The 18,621-nt window shown below is 38.7% G+C and overlaps 1 protein-coding gene across 2 annotated transcripts in view; it reads left to right on the top strand.

Moving 5' to 3' along the window:
* Ap1g1 (adaptor related protein complex 1 subunit gamma 1) overlaps positions 1 to 18,621 on the top strand; it is an 87,183-nt gene that overhangs the window by 39,144 nt on the left and 29,418 nt on the right. For both annotated transcript variants that reach the window (XM_055620963.1, XM_055620964.1), the window contains exons 3-9: positions 3,449 to 3,573; positions 8,826 to 8,967; positions 9,696 to 9,792; positions 10,808 to 10,884; positions 13,995 to 14,090; positions 14,501 to 14,581; positions 14,761 to 14,859. In XM_055620963.1, the coding sequence (XP_055476938.1) occupies positions 3,449 to 3,573; positions 8,826 to 8,967; positions 9,696 to 9,792; positions 10,808 to 10,884; positions 13,995 to 14,090; positions 14,501 to 14,581; positions 14,761 to 14,859 (717 nt within the window). The remainder of the gene's footprint in view (positions 1 to 3,448; positions 3,574 to 8,825; positions 8,968 to 9,695; positions 9,793 to 10,807; positions 10,885 to 13,994; positions 14,091 to 14,500; positions 14,582 to 14,760; positions 14,860 to 18,621) is intronic.

The raw sequence follows: 18,621 nt of genomic DNA on the forward strand, positions 1-18,621 counted from the left end.
TAGGGTTACTATTGCTGTGATAAAACACCGTGACTAAAGTGAGTTGGTGAGGAAAAGGTTTATCTGGCTTATGCTTCCACATCACAGTTCATCATCAAAGGAAGTCAAGATAGGAACTCAAACAGGGCAGGAATCTAAAGGTAGGAGCCGGTGCAGAAGCCATGCAGGGTGCTGCTTACTGGCTTGCTTCACATGACTTGCTCAGCCTGCTTTCTTCTAGAATCCCGGACCACTGGCCCAGGGATGGTACCACCACAATGGACTGTACCTTCCTCCGTCAATCACTAATTAAGAAAATGCCCTACAGGCTCTTGCCTACAGTCCGATCTTATGGAAGCATTTTCTCAATTGAGGCTCCTTTCTCTTTGATGACTCTAAGCTTGTGTCAAGTTGACATAAAATTAGCCAGCACACCCTTTTCAAGCCTCCAAGGCCACCCCACATGTATTGTACATACTTGTGCATTCAGTCACACATACACATAAATAAAAATCCCTTTTTTTTTAAATTTTCTGAGGCAGGGTCTCACTGTATACTCTGGCTGTCCTGGAACTCATTCTGTGTACCAGGCTGTCCTGGAACTCAGAAATATGCCCACTTCTTCAAGTACTAGGATTAAAGGAGTGAACCACCATGCCTGGCCTAAAATAAATATTAAAAGTAGCATCTCTCTATGTTTGGGATTTATAACTCCTTTTAAACACCTTTATTGGGGCTTATTTTTAAATCATACAGCTCATGATTTAAAGTGTACAATTCAATCTCATAAATTTATTTAGTTTAATTTGCATTTGTTTTATGAGGTTAACTTGTTTGAACTGTTTTCCTTTTGTTTTTTTTTTGAGGCAGGGTTACTCTGTGTAGACTTGGCTGTCCTAGATTCGCTTTGTAGTCCAGGATGGTCTCGACTCATAGAGATCATTCTGCCTCTGCCTCCCAAGTGCTGGAATTACAGGCGTGTGCCACGACACCTGTGATTTTTGTTTTTGTTTTCTATGAGTTGTCTGGCATGATCTATTTATTTTACTATTGTATTTCTGGTCCCCCTCCCTCCCCAACAGTCTGTTGGTAGGATCCTATGCCATTACATAGGACCTCATGAGTGTGAAATTGAATTTTTAATGCAAGTCAGTTTCCTTTTAAGATTATCTGGGCTATGAATATGTAAGTGGGGTTGGGGAGCTAGTTCAGTCAGTAAAGTGCTTATGCAGCAATCTTCAAGAACTGAGTTTGATCTCTACAGCCAAGTAGAAAAGGCTGGGTATCATGGTGTGCCCTTGTACTCTCAGGGCTGGGAAGCCAAGTTAGGGGAATCATTGTGGCTCACTGGCCAGCTAGCCTAGCCCAAGGCCAGTGAGAGACTCTGTCTCAAAAAAAAAAAAAAAAAAAAAAAAGGGTGAATGCTTGAGGAGATGACTCAGTGGCTAAGAGTGATTACTGTGTAACCATGAAGACCTGAGTTCAAGTCCCAGCATCCACTTAACAAGCTGGGCATGGTCTTATGAATACCAGTAACTCTAGCCCTGGGGTAGGGGTGGGTGGTGACAAGGCAGCTCTCAGAAATCCAAAATGGCTCAACCAAATGAAGTTAACCTTTATGATTTAAAAAAAATATCTTAATAAGAAAGAAATGGTGAGTTTTTGTGACTGTGTTAAAACACAGCCCTAACATGATAGCAGTGATGATTGATGCCTTAAAGGGTATGGCCTGCTCAGTAAAATGTTTTTGGACAGTTTATTTGCATAGTGCTTGGAGTTGACCATGAGCAAGCTTCAGTAATGATGACAAAAACTTTTGTGATAATCTGAATCTTGGGGCATTTTCTTTCATGACATTTTTGTAGAATTGTTCAATGGAATGTTTGAAAAACAAGCTTAAGGTAGGATTTTTGTTACAGCATGTTTGAGGTAGTATGTCATATATAGCCTAGGATTGCCTCCAACTTGCTGTGTAGCTGAGGCTGACATTGAACTGACCCTTCTGCCTCCATCTGTGGTGTGCTTGAAAAGGGAAGCTTTGGCAACATTTTAGCCTCTGACTGTCTCCTGTACCAGCAGGGCGTATTCTGTGTACATTGTGAAAACAACGGCATCTTCTATTCAGAAATTGTTTTTAGGATTTGAATAGACTATGCAGGAGGGTATTCTGTAGCAGAAAGTGTAGATGCTGCTGCTTACCTCTTCACTCTCATGCCTCACTCCCCTTATAGAAAATCCGTTTCCCTTTGACCCTGGCCTTGGGATCTTAGTGTTGTGGTAGGTTAGGTAGTCACCTAATTAGAGATGCTTTTGTAAATCCAGGTACTTAAAAAAAAAAAAATTAAAAATAGTCTCAAACAGTTCTATTTGTGGAACTGCCTTACTCTTCCGTTTCACTTAAGCCCATTAGATGACTTCATAATGGAAGGTAGTCTCACGTGACTGACTGATGCTTCCTGTGTACACAGGTCTCTGTTGGAGGCCCTTAAGCCAATGCCTGATTCAAAAGGAGAGTGGAATTTAAAAATTCTTGGGAGGGTTTCATTTGTGCATGCCCTTTGAAAAACACTAGCCCAGAGGGAATGTTTGGCCTTTTCTTTGTCCAGTTAGAAACTTGAAGAGTATCAGAATGGTTGTGACTTTCAAGAAAGGCAAAGTTTCATTTTTAAGGGCTCTTAGGCCCTGAGGAATTATTTAATAATAGTTGTTGTTATTATTGTTTTGTGAACCCAGAACCTCACACAGGCTAGACAAGTGCTTTTCCAATAATTATGTGGAGAAAAAAAAAAAATCATAGGAAACATTTTTGATTAGAATCACTATAGCATTTTGCTTGGAGATTTTATTTTCTTCCTGCATTTGATTTCTTTGTTTGAGCCCTACATGTGGTATACTTCCCATGTCGTATCAAAGCTCTTGAGTTCCTTATACGTTTTGATATTTAATATACTGTTTAGTGCTTTATTTCCAACTGCTGAGTGTTTTGATTATCAAAATAGGAACCAAAATCTTTTTTTTTTTTTTTCTTTTTCCTCTGAGACAGGGTTTCTCTGTTTAGCCTTGGCTGTCCTGGAACTTGCTTTGTAGACCAGGCTGGCCTCAAATTCACAGAGATCTGCCTGCCTCTGCCTCCTCAAGTGCTGGGAATACAGGCGTGTGCCACTGTGCCTGGCTGGAACCATATCTTTTAAAAAAGATTTTATTGTCCTCTCTCTGTCTCACTGTCTCTCTCTCTATGTCCTTCTCTGTGTGTATGCATGTCTGTTTGTCTGAATGTGTATCACTTGTGTGCAAGTGCCTGAGGAGTCCAGAAAGGGGAGTCAGCGTTTCCCAGAGTGCTTGCTCTTACCCACTGAGCCATACAAATGTGAACTTCAGTCCTCTGTGAATTGTGAATTAGAAACAGTGCCTTACCTTCTCTGTTCACCCATCCTCTTTTTCTTTTTCTTTCTTTCTTTATTTTTTATAGTTGGAGTGCCTGAAGCTTATCGCCTCACAAAAGTTCACAGACAAGCGCATTGGGTATTTAGGAGCAATGCTGCTATTAGATGAGAGACAAGATGTGCATCTCCTCATGACCAACTGCATCAAGAAGTAAGTCGTGGCTTCCCCCACAGCAGTAGATTTCTTATGAGAGCATCTACTCTCTGATTTTATATTTATTGTCCAGACTATATTCTGAGTGTCTCTTGATTGTAGCCAACATTGTGAAGATAACTAAGCAAAAGAAAACCAAAGCATTGTGCATCTTTGGGTACATTACATAATTAGTCATTATTCATTTGCTGCTCTTAGAAAAGAGAAGAAAGTATTGGTGAAGTCTAGATTTTCATAGTTTGTATTTCTAGGATGTTGGATACCATGAATAATGAAATATTGCCTTTATTAAAAATTACTAATGTATATTCTGAGCAAGGGACTAAAATTTTAGTAGTGTGGAAGTATACTCAACCCCTGTGAAAATGTTAGATTTATTTTATTATTCTGAGTATATGTGATTGTGTGTGAGGGGAGCATGGCCTGTGTGTGTGTGTGTGTGTGTGTGTGCGCGCGCGTGTGTGTGTGTGTAAGTCAAGGACAGCCTTGTGGAGTTGGTTCTCTCCTTCCACCTTTACCTGAGTGAGTTTGAAGGATTGAACTCAGGTCATCAGGCTTGTATGGTGAGTGCTTTACCCACTAAGCCATCTCACTAGTCCGGAACTCTGGCTCTTCTTGCCTCTGCAGTGTTAAGATTAGAAATACAGTGTGTGTAGCAGGACTTAGTCTTTGGAATTTAATACATAGTATCTGTTAAAGTCTAGTGCTTCCTCACTGATGTAGTAGTTGTTGTATTTCTTTACCTTGTGAATACCCAAGGAACACCTGCTGTCTGGAGACATGAGAGGACTCAGTAGGAAATTAGCTGTTTTCTCCAGTATCTCTCTTAGAATATACTGTGAGGTGGGTACAGTGGCCCATGCCTGTGATCTCACCTCTTGTAGGACTCAATCAGGAGACGATCACAAGTTCAAGGCTAATCTGGGATGTTTGATGAGATAGTGCCAACAAACAAATAAAAATAGAGGAATTCTGTTAGAGAGTTATGGAAATTCTGCAGGTCTTAAATGGTCAAAGGTACCTTTCGGTTTGGGTTTATCTGTGACTTAATATTTTAAGGTGTTTTTTTTTTAACTTGTATTATTTGTATTCGGCAGAAACTAGGGGACAGGCTTTAGGGGTATAGCTGGCCATCTTTATAGACATTTAAATTGTGTATATTTTTCTCTGTTAGCACTGATCTACTTAAACTTTTATAGTGTAATAGAATATTTCAAAATGACAGACAATTTGGTTCTAATTGTGAAGTGTAGCATTTACATGCAGTCTGTCAGCTTAATTTTAGGAAGGTTTGTTTTTCTTTGGGGAAGGGACTGTGAAATATGAGTAGTGAACATACAAGTCGATTAATTATTCAGCTTTATTGCATGCCTGCCTGCATGCCAGGGCTTCCTGTAAGCACCATGGTGGAGAGTGGAAAACGAGAAACGGCAGCCCTCAGTGACGTGAGAATGCATCCGTAGGTGCTCATTATGATCTTCATCCACATTTGCTGTGGACAGAGCTGCAGGGAATTCTTTTCCTTTGGTTCTTTCATGGTCTGTTGCTCAGTTTTTCAGTCATGTGCAGATAAGCTGGTAGTTCTGCCCAGCAGCAAGGCTTGTTAAAGTTAATACCAAACCAAAGGTAGGCTTGAGGCTCGATAAAAGTTGAAAATGGGGCACATGGATAAAAAAGAAACCTTTGTGTTTATTTTTTTATTTTGAAATACAATCTTACCTGGGTGTAGTGTCACATGCCTCTAGAGTCAGGTAAATCACTGTGAGTTTGAGACCAGGCTGATCCACATAGTGAGAACCTGTTTAAAAAAATAGATGAACTCTTGATTATAAAGGTTATTTAGACTGTCTCAAAATCACTGTCTAGTCCAGGCTAGACTTGAACTCAAGATGCTCCTGAGACTCCTGGGTGTTGGTGTTACAGGTGTGCGACTCCAACTTATGTCCAGTTGTTAGGCCAGCCGGCAACCTAAACCTAGGTGGCTTTAGGAGAGGGTGTTTCCATGGGGAATTGACTGAGCATTTCATTTTAAGCATCGCATTATCCCATGTCTCCCTTGTTCCCTAATATTGAACATCTGTTAACAAATGTGTGTGTGTGTGTGTGTGTGGGGTTATTTTTTATTAAATTTTTATTTTTTTATATTAATTACAGTTTATTACTTTGTATTTGTGTGGGTTTATTTGCATTATAAGACCCATGGTATAGCACAGTTGACATCCTTTGGAATCCTTTGAACCAGCGATTCTCAATCTGTGGGCCATGACTCCTTTGATGGTCATATACCAGCTATCCTGCAGATCAGATATTTATAATTCATCACAGTAGCAAAATAACAATTATGAATTAGTAGTGAAATAATTTTATTGTTGGGGTCACCACAACATGAAGAACTGTACTAAAGAGTCTCAGTATTAGGAAGGTTGAGAATCACTGCTTTGAATCATATTTTGACACTAAATGATACAGAATGCTTAGAAACTGGTAGAAGTGTCATAAATCATATAATTTAACTTTTGAATTACAAGAACTACTTTCAAGATATGTGTTTAACTGTTTAACAGTTCATGTTTTAAATACTTTAGGTTTTTTTTTTTAATAAAAAGCTGTTTTATACAGTAATGTATTCATTTTCTATCATGATCAGAATGGAATGCCTGAGGCTGTAATATACAAAGAAAATACTTAGTTTGCAGTTTTATAGGCTGATAGTCCATAATGCGGCAGCTCTGGGGAGGGCCTTGGGATGGACAGCATCAAACATAGTAGGAGTACATGTATGGGAAAGGGGAATCACACAAGGAAGCAGGAATCTCTTGCTCCTTTAAAGCATCTCAGTGCCATGGGAAATGCTTAGTTCTCAACACCAGTGCTGTTTCTGAGGGCAAGGCCTTAGTGACCTACCAGGCTCTGTGTTTTAAAGATTCCACTGTCTGCACCATGTGCACATTGGGGACCTAGTTTCCAGTGTACAAAGACCCTCAAATCACACTGGTCTGTTAGGAAAAAACTTATGAGATCTCATTGTTACTACCTAGCTTAGTATCTTTTTTTTAAAATTGTAGGTCTTTTTTAAATTTTATTTTTTTATATTAGTTACAATTTATTTACTTTGTATCCCAGCTGTAGCCTCCTCCCTCATTCCCTCCTAATCCCACCCTTCCTCCCTCATCTCCTCCCTGCCCCTCTCTAAGTCCTCTGATGGGGAAGTCCTCCTCCCCTTCCATCTGACCCTAGCTTCAGGACTGGCTGCAATGTCCTCCTCTGTGGCCTAACAAGGCTCCTCCCTCAGGGAGTGGGGTGAGGGGAGGTCAAAGATCCAGCCATTGCGTTCATGTCAGAAACAGTCCTTCTTCCCCTTACTAGGGAACCCACTTGGATTCTGAGCTGCCATGGACTACATCTGAGCAGGGGTTCTAGGTTATATCCATGCGTGGTCCTTGGTTGGAGAAACAGTCTCAGAAAAGACCCCTGTGCCCAGATATATTTGGTCCTTGTGGAGCTCTTGTCCTCTCCAGGTCATACTAACTCCCCCTTTTTTCATAGGATTCCCTGCACTCTGCCCAAGGTTTGGTTATGAGTCTCAATCAACATCTGCTTTGATAAACTGCTAGGTGGAGTCTTTCAGAGGCCCTCTGTCCTGTTACTTGTTTTCTCCTACTTCCAATGTCCATCCATTTGTTTTTCTAAGTGAGGATTGATCATCTTACCCGGGGTCCTCTTTCTTGTTTATCTTTTTTAGGTGTACAGATTTTAGTATGTTTATCCTCTTACAGGTCTAGTATCCACGAGTATATACCATGTGTCTTTCTGCTTCTGGGATACCTCACTCAGGATGATCTTTTCTAGATCCCACCATTTGCCTGGGAATTTCATGATTTTCCTGTTTTTAATTGCTGAGTAGTATTCCATTCAGTAATTGCACCACAATTTCTGTATCCATTCCTCTGTTGAGGGACATTTGGGTTGTTTCCAGGTTCTGACTATTATGAATAAAGCTGCTACAAACATGGTTGAGCAAATGTCCTTGTATACTCGAGCATCTTTTGGATATATGCCTAGAAGTGATATAGCTGTATCTTGAGGAAGCACTGTTCCTAATTGTCTGACAACCAGCTTAGTATCTTATAGGTGCTTTCATCTGTGCTATTTTTATCATAGTAATAGCAGTTAACTGATTTTTCTTCTTGAATAAGTATAACTAGAAATATAAAAGAGTTAATGTAACGTGGCTAACATTAAAGCATAGACCAGGGGTCAGAGTAACTATTTTTCTTTTGTGTTTACATTATCTTATATTCTATAGAAATTGAGATTTCTTTTTCTGATTGTTCCCATCTATCTATCTATCTATCTATCTATCTATCTATCTATCTATCTATCTATCTATCTATTTTTGAGGCAGGGTTTTACTATGTAGCTCTGGCTGGCTTGGAACTTGTTATGTAGATCAGGCTGGCCTCAAACTCATAGGCATACTCCTGCCTATACTTTTGGAGTGTTGGAATTAAAAATGTGTGCTACCACACCTGGCTACAAAAGAGTTTTAGTTTGTGTAAACTTAATTTTTCTTATAGGTAGTATAAAATCATCTCTTAAGATCATTTGTAAGATCATCTCTTTCAAGACAGTTTTGTTCCTGTTGTTGTTTTTTTTTTTTTTTTGCTTTTAGTGGTTGCTAAGTTTTTTAAAGTGGCTAACTTTCCTCTTACTTTGTCATTTGGAAACCTTGGATAGAAATTTTAGACGCTGTTGGTTCACTATGTTAATAATTTGAAATAACGTTAGAATAAGCATAAATTCTATTAATTTTAAGTGAATTTTTATTTTATGTGTGTGTGAGAGAGAAAAATAGAAAGAATGTGTGTGAGTGTTCTTGTGTGCCCTTAGTATAGCCTTAGATGTCAGACCTATATTCTACCTTGTTTGAGACAGGATCTCTTTCTTGTTCCCCTATTTCATATCCTAGACTACGAGCTCTGCAGAGCTTTTGGAGATTTTTCTGTCTCCACTTCACATTTGGCCTAAGGGCCCCCATGCATTACTGAGTCTGCTTTGCAGGGATCCAGAGATCTGTGCTCAGGCCCTTAAGCTCCTTCAACTTGCAAGACAAGCAGTTTCCCCTGACCCATCTCCTCAGCCCCAACTGTTGTTTTTTTTTTTTTTTTAAATCTCTGGAGTAATCTTGAGACTTTGTTAGGTTTCATTGTGGGGAGTGTTTGTTCCTACTTTCCTTTTTTCTCTTGCAGTGACCTTAATCATAGCACACAGTTTGTACAGGGGCTAGCACTTTGTACCCTCGGCTGCATGGGCTCCTCAGAGATGTGCAGAGATCTTGCAGGGGAGGTAGAGAAGCTTCTGAAAACCTCCAACTCATACTTAAGAAAAAAGGTAACTGCATTAAATCAAGTGTCTGTCTGGATTAGGCAGTATTATGGAAATGAGAAGGCAGGTTACTTGTTTTTGAAAGATGAGGCAATTAAACAATTTTTTTTTTTTTTTTTTCTCAGCAAGTACATATAAAGAGTTACACATGAATTTTGATTTCTCTTTATTTTTAAAGAGATAATTTATAGACAAACTATGTCCTCAGTGGTACATCTATTTTATGAATTATTTCACTGAGAATTATTTTACTGCGAATTAAACTCATTTGCTACTGAGCTGTATTTATTAACTCCCTGCGTGACTTTCTTGATTTGAGAAGAGTTGGTTCAGGGCAAGATACTGTTAAATGTAGCATTAGGTTTGCAGTGGGTGTCTTAAATTACATGCCACTGTTAGCTGTATTAATCACCTGACTCAGGAAGCCCTATTTTTCAGTTCATCTGATTTCCACTTAGGTTTAACTGTGTGATAAACTCTTACTAATTATGATGTAAGTGAAAGCATTTTCCTCACTTGTCTGGCAGTATGTGAATGAAGAGAAAGGTGAGCTTAAAGTCCTCATTATTGCACTAGTATATAATGGAAAGCCCCAGGTGGTTCACAGTTAATAAACCCCACTATTTAACTTCTTAAGTTTTCTAGGAGATGAACTAGTTGGTTAAGTTCTTTTATAAGATTACCCTGACTTACTTGAAATAAATTTTTTTGTCCTTTTATTTATTTTTTTATAGGCAGCACTGTGTGCTGTTCATGTCATCAGGAAGGTTCCTGAACTTATGGAGATGTTTTTACCAGCAACAAAAAATTTATTGAATGAGAAGAACCATGGTAATGTGATTTGGATGAATGTATAAAGTACCGAGAAAGGGTCAGCTCTGTGTTTCAGGGCAGTACCATTAACCAGAGACAGGGTCTTCCCTGCCAGATCCTAGCTTTATAGTTCAATCAGTTTCTTCATAGTAAGCATACCTTTCACTTCTGGTTTTGTCTTACTTTATTAATATTCAGTATAGTGTACAAATCCTCGTATCTTTGATTTTTGGCTGGTTTATCATAAAAGAAAACATTTTTTCCTTTATTACCAAGTGTTAGGAATATAAGATTAGCAAAAATTTTAAAGTTATTTTTAACAGTAATCTGTAGTGTCTAGTTAGATATCTTTATATAAAGCTTGAAAGGGATTAAATGGAATGTGATCATTTTTTCTCAAGCTTTTGTTGTTTTCTTGAACTCAGTGAAATGAGTTCCAAGTAAAGAAAAGTTTTGTGTCTTAAATGCTAACAGAGAAAAGACATGGTTTACTTAATTTGATTAATTTAAATTAAATTAATGTAAATTTGTGCTGTTCCCAGGATGCTCAAAACAAGTACTGAACACATGAAGGTTTAGTTGGGCCATTTATTACTTAGTGAAGTGTCCGTAGAGATTTGTTTTACTGACTTGGGGACAAGCAAATTTACTTGTCATTTGTAATTATCTTGGTGTTCTGATAACATTTTATCTGAAAATTTAGTATCTTACTAAGGTTTTTGTCTAGGATTGTAAGAATTTAGCTAATAGTATATTGAATAAGAGTGGAGGAGAGATCTGGTTTATACAAACTGCACGTGGATACTTTCAGCCATGCAGACTTGTTCCCGTCATGTGAGCAGTTGGAAAGGTTCTGGTTTGAGCATGTTAAAGCCCAGCTCCTGCTGAGTGCTTTGTCTTCACCGAGCTTATCTTTGGGGACTGACAAGCAGGAGTAGTGAGTCTTCTTTTGGAATTGACCTTTAGGAGAGTGAAGCCCTGTTCTCTGGAGGTGAGTAGCCCTCATCTTTGCTTCTGTTTGGCCTTTCCTCAGGTGTCCTTCACACGTCTGTAGTCCTCCTCACAGAGATGTGTGAACGGAGCCCAGACATGCTCGCACATTTCAGAAAGGTAGGTTCCTTCTGTGTGCCTAAGCCTTAGTTGATTGAAAGATGATTTTCCTGAAAAGTACTCCCTCCTCCCCTACATAGGATTTTCTTTTGAAGGCAAGCTATGAAGCTAAATAAAGAATTTAACTAACCCTGCTGTGTGGTAGGGCTGGAAGCCAGGGTTAGGCATATAAAAAGCTGGCATTAGTGTAGTGTTTCCCCTTTCAGAATAGAAGCCCTTCCTTGTTGTTGGCAGACTTACAAAAACTGCTCACGTGTTTTATCTGCTGTTTTCACAGTGAACCAAGGAAATGTAACCTGAGGTCAAATAGGTGGTTTTTGGTTTTTGGTTTTTGGTTTTAGGACAGGTAATTTTTCTTTTTTACTTAAGATGAAAATGGCAAATAGAGTTTTGACTTTGGATTACTTTGTTATAGTGTTCATTTAAGGTCATTGGTTCATGTGAGAGTCCTACCTTTTTAAAGCCCCCCCTTTTTGTTGTTGTTGTTTTTTCCCACCAAGACAGTGTTTCTGTGTGTAGCCCTGGCTGTCCTAGAACTTGCTCTATAGACTAGGCTGTCCTTGAATTCAGATAGCCACCTTCCTCTTCCTTCCAAGTACTGGGATTAAAGATGTGTGCCACCACCGCCCAGCTTCCTTTCCCCATTTTTTTATAGTATTTATTTCTCTATTTATTGAGAAGGGTTCAGAACGATTATACTTTGTGTAGTTAAATGCATTAATTCCTTTAGAGAAGATTGCAGAGCACTCCACAAAGAGCTCATATTTTAGATCAAAAGATAGGTTTGTTTTTTTTTTTCCGGCTCTTTTTTTTCTTAGATGTTCATGTCTTGATTAAATTAATGTAAAATAGTATGAGACCCGTATCTGTCCCTAATGCTTGCTTTGTATGTTTTGTTCCTGTTGTCTGTTTGGAATCCTGCTGTATGTTAGAATGAAAAGGTAAGAATTAACCCTCTTTTTAGATGGTGCATGCTGGCTTTAGGTCCTTAGTAGCTTTTGTGTATCCATCCACAAGTGTGGCTTTTAAACTGTACTAATGCTGAAGCTGTGCTTAATACTGTGAATTATTTGTTCTAGCATTTTTGGCTAACTCCCTGGTCCAGTTTCTGTCTGTCTTTTAATCTCCTGACTCCAAAGTCAGCCTTGGATTTCAGTTGCAGCCTTTCCTGAGTTGTAGCCCTCCTCCTCTGCCTTGCCTTCATCTTCATGTGAGAAGCTTTGGGCAGCTGCCGAGAAGCTTTACTCGTGGCAGTTCCAGATCTGCCTGGAGCTTTTACACAAAACCCTGCTTCTTTTTGAAGTAGATACTTTAGAGCCATCTGTGGGTAACTCATACTTGAAAAAGCTCCATGTGTACTTCTGAGTGTTGAGTTCAGACTCAGCTTTTATTCTCTCTTACCTGGACTTAATCTTTCTGAGGAGCTTTGGGATACTGAAAGGATTAAGAGGTAGAGTATTTGGCACCAACTGACTTTCATGGCTGCAGCTTTCCCTCTGTCACCTTACGTTGTTTGTCCTGTCATCAGTTTAGTAACTTGCACTTCTGTCTGAAAACTAAAGCTGGGTTCCAAGAACTTGTATGCTGAGCACTTAGACCTGTGCCTTCTGTCCTGGGGCAGTCTTATGCAATGTGCCTGCCGTGGCATCGAATAAAACAATTTCTGAATTTAGTAGCCCAAGGAGAAAGGACTTCTCCAAGAACTAAATCAGAGTTTTAAAAGTGGCTAGGGTTGTGTGTAGTACACGAAATGCAAACTGTGGAGAGTGTGCAAGGTGAGCTGCCTATCTTCACACCATAGTCCACAGAGATTTTATTTAGAATTTACACAGCGCGATAGCTTAGACTTGTGTTATTCTTGGAGTTGTCCAAATTTGATTTTGTTATGATGACTGAAGGAGTCACTAAATTCTGAAGTATCATGGCTAGCGTGACTTAAGTTCATATTATGCTCTCTTGCATTTATAAGTGGCCTTCATGTTTTGAGTGTTTTGGGTGCATGCTTTGAGTGTAGCTTGGCATTTCATTTTAATCTCAATACTTTTCTAGGCTTGGGGAGCAGGGAGGGAACAGAATAAACACAAAGAAGAAAAAGAATGAGTTGTAGCCGAGTTGGCTCTGTTCAGATTTCTTTCCTACAGAAAGATGGAGTATTTGTACCCTTCCTCATTTAGTTTTAGGTAATAAGAACTGTTCATCTAGTTAAATGGGGTATTCTTTTGGAGACTGGGAAAGTTAAGTTATGGGAGTTATTTTGGAATAGGGGTTTAGCATATAGAAATTGATCAACAGAAGGGGAATGAGTGCACATATTTACTTGAAAGCATCTGTAACTTTAGATTGACATTAATAAATTGCCTCTGTGACATGAACTGAGTAAAGGAAGGACAAAGGAAATCTTAACTGTAAGGAATGTATAGTCTCTTTGGTGCCATAAGAAAACAGAATTGAGTACTGATAGTAGATTTGACAGAATTTCATTATATGAGTCAAAGGAAGGACCTTGGTATCTTAGGTGTGCTTTCTTCATCTCTCTTTTCTATTTGGCTTGTGTTGATCACTTTGGTATTTCCTGCTGCTTTTTGGGAAAGGATATATAATTAACCTATCTTCAGAGGAGGGACTTTTTTCTATTTGAAGTGTGGTATGCTTAATACTTCAATAAGATCAATGGTTAACGCTTTATATGAATTTGTTAGAATGGCTAAAAAGGACTTTTTTTTTTTTTTTTTTTTTTTCTGCGTGTGAGTTTTCAAGTTCTACAAAAGTAGAGCTGCATTGTATCCCATTGGCCTGCTTTATTTGGTTCCTGTTGGCTCTAGGCCCACTATGATTCTAGGGTCTTAACATATAGAACTCTGGAGGAAACACATGTGGATCTGGCTTATTTTCGTGCCAATGAAGTGCATATTACTTGTTAGGTTTTGGCCTACATGGCCACTTAATATTTTTTACCCATCTGCAAATACTCTTATTTGTAGCAGAAGAAATTTCTTGGACTCAGACCCTTGCATCATTTTTTTAAACCAAAAAATCTGTTTATTGAAGAGATAACTTTAAATATTTACTGGTTTATTGTTGTTGTTTTGACACATCTTTCTTTTCTGCAGCTTGTGCCCCAATTAGTTCGTATTTTAAAGAACCTCATCATGTCCGGATATTCCCCAGAACATGATGTTTCTGGTATAAGTGACCCCTTTTTGCAGGTGAGGTTGAAAACATCTTGGATAAATGTCATGTGAATGTGATGCTTTTGAAGAGATTGTTTTCTTAGGTTAAGTTTATATAGCGGTCAAATTTGGTAATTCATCATTTATATTAATAAGTGAACCAGGACCAAGTAAGTATCGTATTTAATAATAAAATGACATTGTAAACGTAAAATTTATTACTTAGGTACATAATTATCATTTAAGTAGCTAAATGATAAAGAGTCATGAAGGGTGGGTTATCTGATAACTTCATAGGATGTGGAAGTGTGCATGACTCCTTTAAAAAGGTGTTCAGATTATTCTGACTTCTGATGGGATCTAACTTCATTTGGATTATTTGTATTTCATACTGAGTGAGATTGAGCCAGACTGATTTGTTGATATTTTTGTATCTTGCATATTAGGTACGAATTTTGCGGTTATTAAGAATTTTAGGACGGAATGATGATGATTCAAGTGAAGCTATGAATGATATATTAGCACAGGTGAGTTGATACTAAGTATATGAAGTGCTCAATTCATCCAGCATTGAGTAGAAAGTGATTATTAGGGCAAATTGTTTGTTTCCTCATTACTGAGAGACTACAGTCACAGCATGTCTTGTTGCCACTAGATAGTTTTTGGAAGTGTTGCTTTATCACTTATTTACTGCTTGTCTTTTCAGGTTGCAACTAATACAGAGACTAGTAAAAATGTAGGAAATGCTATTCTTTATGAAACGGTTTTGACTATCATGGATATTAAATCAGAGAGTGGATTGCGAGTAAGTCTTTTTGAATCTTCTCTTCCTTCTAAGCATTTTATTTAGAGTGATTGAATTGGACTTCAGTATGGAAACAGATTCTATTTGGAACTTTAGGAAGGAGTGATGTACCAAAGCATGATGCTGTGTTTTCTATGTGTGCTTTAACCTTGATGAAAATATTAAAGCTTGGAAGAACTAGGTAGGGTTAGTTTTAGTTGTATTGCTATTATTAAGGAAACCTATGGCTTTTACTGGAGCACAACCTGAATTGTATCCATTATATTAAACAAGGCAGAGATAAAATATTTGAGTAAACTTATTTAGCTAACAAACCTATAGAGCAAGAAACTCAGGCAGTCTTAAAGGTGTGCGGAAAGAAAAATGGTAGTTCTGTAGCTTTCACATACAGCCATCAGGTCTCCTTAAAAGGAAAACACTGTTTGTTTTGTGATGCTTTGCTTATAGTTGGATAGAATCCTGCTATATAATATAGACCGGGCTGGCCTGGAACTCCTCTGTAGGGTTTACTGTCCTCAATGTCTTGATTTTTCTGCTTTATCCTCCCAATGCTGGGGTTATAGGGCTTGTGCCACATCCAGCCCTTACCCTACTTTCATTTAACTTTGAAATAATTTTACATTTATTGAAAGATTCTTTTTTTTTTTTTAATTAACTGTGCATACCTACTTGCATGTGCTTGTGTTGAGAGCTGCACCTGTGGAGGCCAGAAGAGGGTGTCAGGTTCCCTGCAGCTGCAGTTACAGGCGGTTGTGAGCAGCCCAATGTGGGTGCTGGGGGAGCCTGCTCCTCAGTGCTCAGCCATCTCTATCCCTGAAGCCTCAGAGCTCCTATATAGCAATGCCCTTTACCCGACTTTCCCAATGTAATAACTTATAGATTTATACATCGTGTGAAGACCAGGAAATTAACATGACATTCTACTGTTAAGTAAATTGTAGACTTCATCTGGATTTTTCCAAGTTTCCAGGTGGTATTTATTTTCTGTTACAGGATCCAGTCAGTGCTCCTGCATTACATTTGTCACTTCTCTTTAGTCTCCTGGTCTGTTAGTTTTTCAGCCTCTCTTTATCTTTCATCATTTTGATACTTTAGAAGTGTTGACACTTGAGAAGCAAAAGTTGTTTTGTAGAATGCAACTTAATTTAGTTACCTTGTTTTTTTTGTTTTGTTTTGTTTTGTTTTGTTTTTTCTTTTTCCAGAGATGAGGACTGAACCCAGGGCCTTGCGCTTGCTAGGCAAGCACTCTACCACTGAGCTAAATCCCCAACCCCGCATCTTAATTTAGTCCGCCTGATTTTTTTTCTCATAATTTTGTAGATTAAAGTTCTGTTTTCTTCCACTTCCATAGACTTGACGTGTCCTTTGCAGTTGAGCACACCAGGAGGCACAGTTAGTTTTCTTACTACTGTGATACCAACTGGGTGTGCTTCCCCACTCTGTGCTGTCTGTAAAGATTTATTTTTTTTTTAAGTATACGAGTGTTTTGTGTGCGTGTATGTATATGCCTGCTTCCTATGAAGTTTGGAAGAGGCAATGGGATTGCCTGGAACTGGAGTTAGGGATGATTGCAAGCCACCATATGGATGTGGGGAACTGAATCCAGGTCCTTACAAGAGCCAGAAGCTGTTAATCACTGAGCCATTTCTCCAGCCCCATGTGCTGGGTGTCTTCAGTGCTACACATTTGCTCTCGTTCCCTTTGTGATGAAAATTTTTGGGAGAGAACTTTGAGCCTGTGCAAATATACTTAGAGGCTTTTGCCCATGATTTTTGGTATCCATTAGACATTCTTGTCGCTAATATTTGCTAGGGTGATATTTTAATGTTAGTTTCCTGTTTTCTTCATTATTTTTTTCTCATTAAATAATGAAAGTTCTGTGAGGTTCTCCCCCATGTATTCATTCTTTCATCAATCCGGTCCACCACCACCATCATCATCATCATTATCATTTGGTGTTTCAAGACAGGGTTTTTCTAGGTAGCCCTAGCTCTCAAGGAACTTACTCTGTAGACCAGGAACTTCAGATGTCCACCTGCCTCTGCCTCCCATGTCCTAGGCTTAAAGGCATACACCATCCCTGCCTGGCTTAATCCAATCAATCATTAATATTAGAATCGCTAATCCAGAGCTTTTAAAGAAACAGACTTACCAGCCAGAATATAATATTAATGCTATTTTGTGATGTACTAAATTCACTTAGATCAATTTATTTTTTCTCCTTTGAAGCAAAAGCAGTAGCTGAATATTGTTCTCCGCTCTGTTAGATATATTATCTTGCATAAAGACCAATGTGTGTGTATGTAAGAGAGAGAGTGTGTATATTTTGTGGTAGAATATATATATAAAATAATTTACCATTTGGATCATTTAAAGATGTATAATAATGACATTAGTATATTTACATAAGTAACCATTACCATTTTTGTCCAGAGCTTTTTTTGTCTTCCTGAACTTTTCTGTTTCCTACCCCTATTTTTTTTAATTAAAAAATTATTTTAAAAAATTTATTTATGTGCATGGTTGTGTTTACTGCAAATTTGTCTGTGTATCTGGTGCCTATGGAGTCCAGAAGAGGGTGTCAAATTCCTCAAACTTGATTTGCAGATGCTTGTGAGCTACCATGGGGTGGTGGGAGTTGAACCCAAGTCCTCTGGAAGAGCAGCAGCCAGTGCTGTTAACACTACACTATTTTTCCAGTGCCTGCTCACCCCGTTTTTTGTTTTGTTTTTTTAAGAAAAGGTTTTATTTTGGAAATTTAGTTCTTAAAACCACCAACTTGTTTTGTATATGGGTTTCTCAATACTTCTCCAAAGATATAGAAAATAAACAGCAGAATGTGAAGGAGATGCAGCTCAGTGGTAGTGTGCTCAGCGTTCACTAGGCTTTGGCTTCCTTCTCTTCAGCAAAAGAAAAGGAAACCTGTTCTCTCTTCCCTTCTAACCTCTACTATTACACAACCACTCAATAGTTTACCTCCAACAGCAGACCTGGGGTGTATGTTCAGTAGTTACCAGGTGGTATTTTCTAATTCAATTCAGTTTAAGTACTCCCTACTTGGAGATGGTGTCAGATCTCACAGGATGAAGGCTTAGTCTCTCGGGGACTATCTCCTACCTCAGATGCGAGTTATATGCCTGGTATTTTTAACCAGAAAGCTCTAATTCTAGGTTCTACATTCCTCTGAGCTTTGATTAATTTGCTAGAACGGTTTACAGAATTAAGGGGACAGTTACTTGTACTTTTTATGATAGAGGATATTCAGAAGATGAGTTCTGGATTGGTGACACACAGGGTCAAAGCATATGGGAATGGGTAAGAAACATTCTCCTCACATGTACCATGTGTTTAGCTACGCCAAAGCCCTGTGCTTTCGGTTTTATGGAGGCCTCATTATGTGGGTGTGCTTGATTGAATCATTGGTCATTGGTGATGACTATAACCTTCAGCACTTTTCCTTTCCCAGGATCTTGGGAATGGGCTGAAAGCTCCAGCCCTCCAGTAACATGGTTGCTTTCTCTGACAAGCGAGCCCCATCCTGAGGCTCTGCAGGGAGTCATCAGAAGTTACATCATAGCAACTAAATATGGGAATGGGGATGGCTCAGTGGTTAAGAACACTTGCTGTTCTTCCAGAGTTCAGTTCCTAGCACCCATGATAGGCAGGTCACTGTGACTTTATCTCCAGGGTTCTCTTCTGGCTTCTGAGGGGTAACACACACACACACACACACACACACACACACACACACACACACACACA

The sequence above is a fragment of the Psammomys obesus genome, unplaced genomic scaffold (assembly GCF_907164565.1).
Source record: "Psammomys obesus unplaced genomic scaffold, mPsaObe1.curated_primary_1811, whole genome shotgun sequence".
Classification (NCBI taxonomy): domain Eukaryota; kingdom Metazoa; phylum Chordata; class Mammalia; order Rodentia; family Muridae; genus Psammomys; species Psammomys obesus.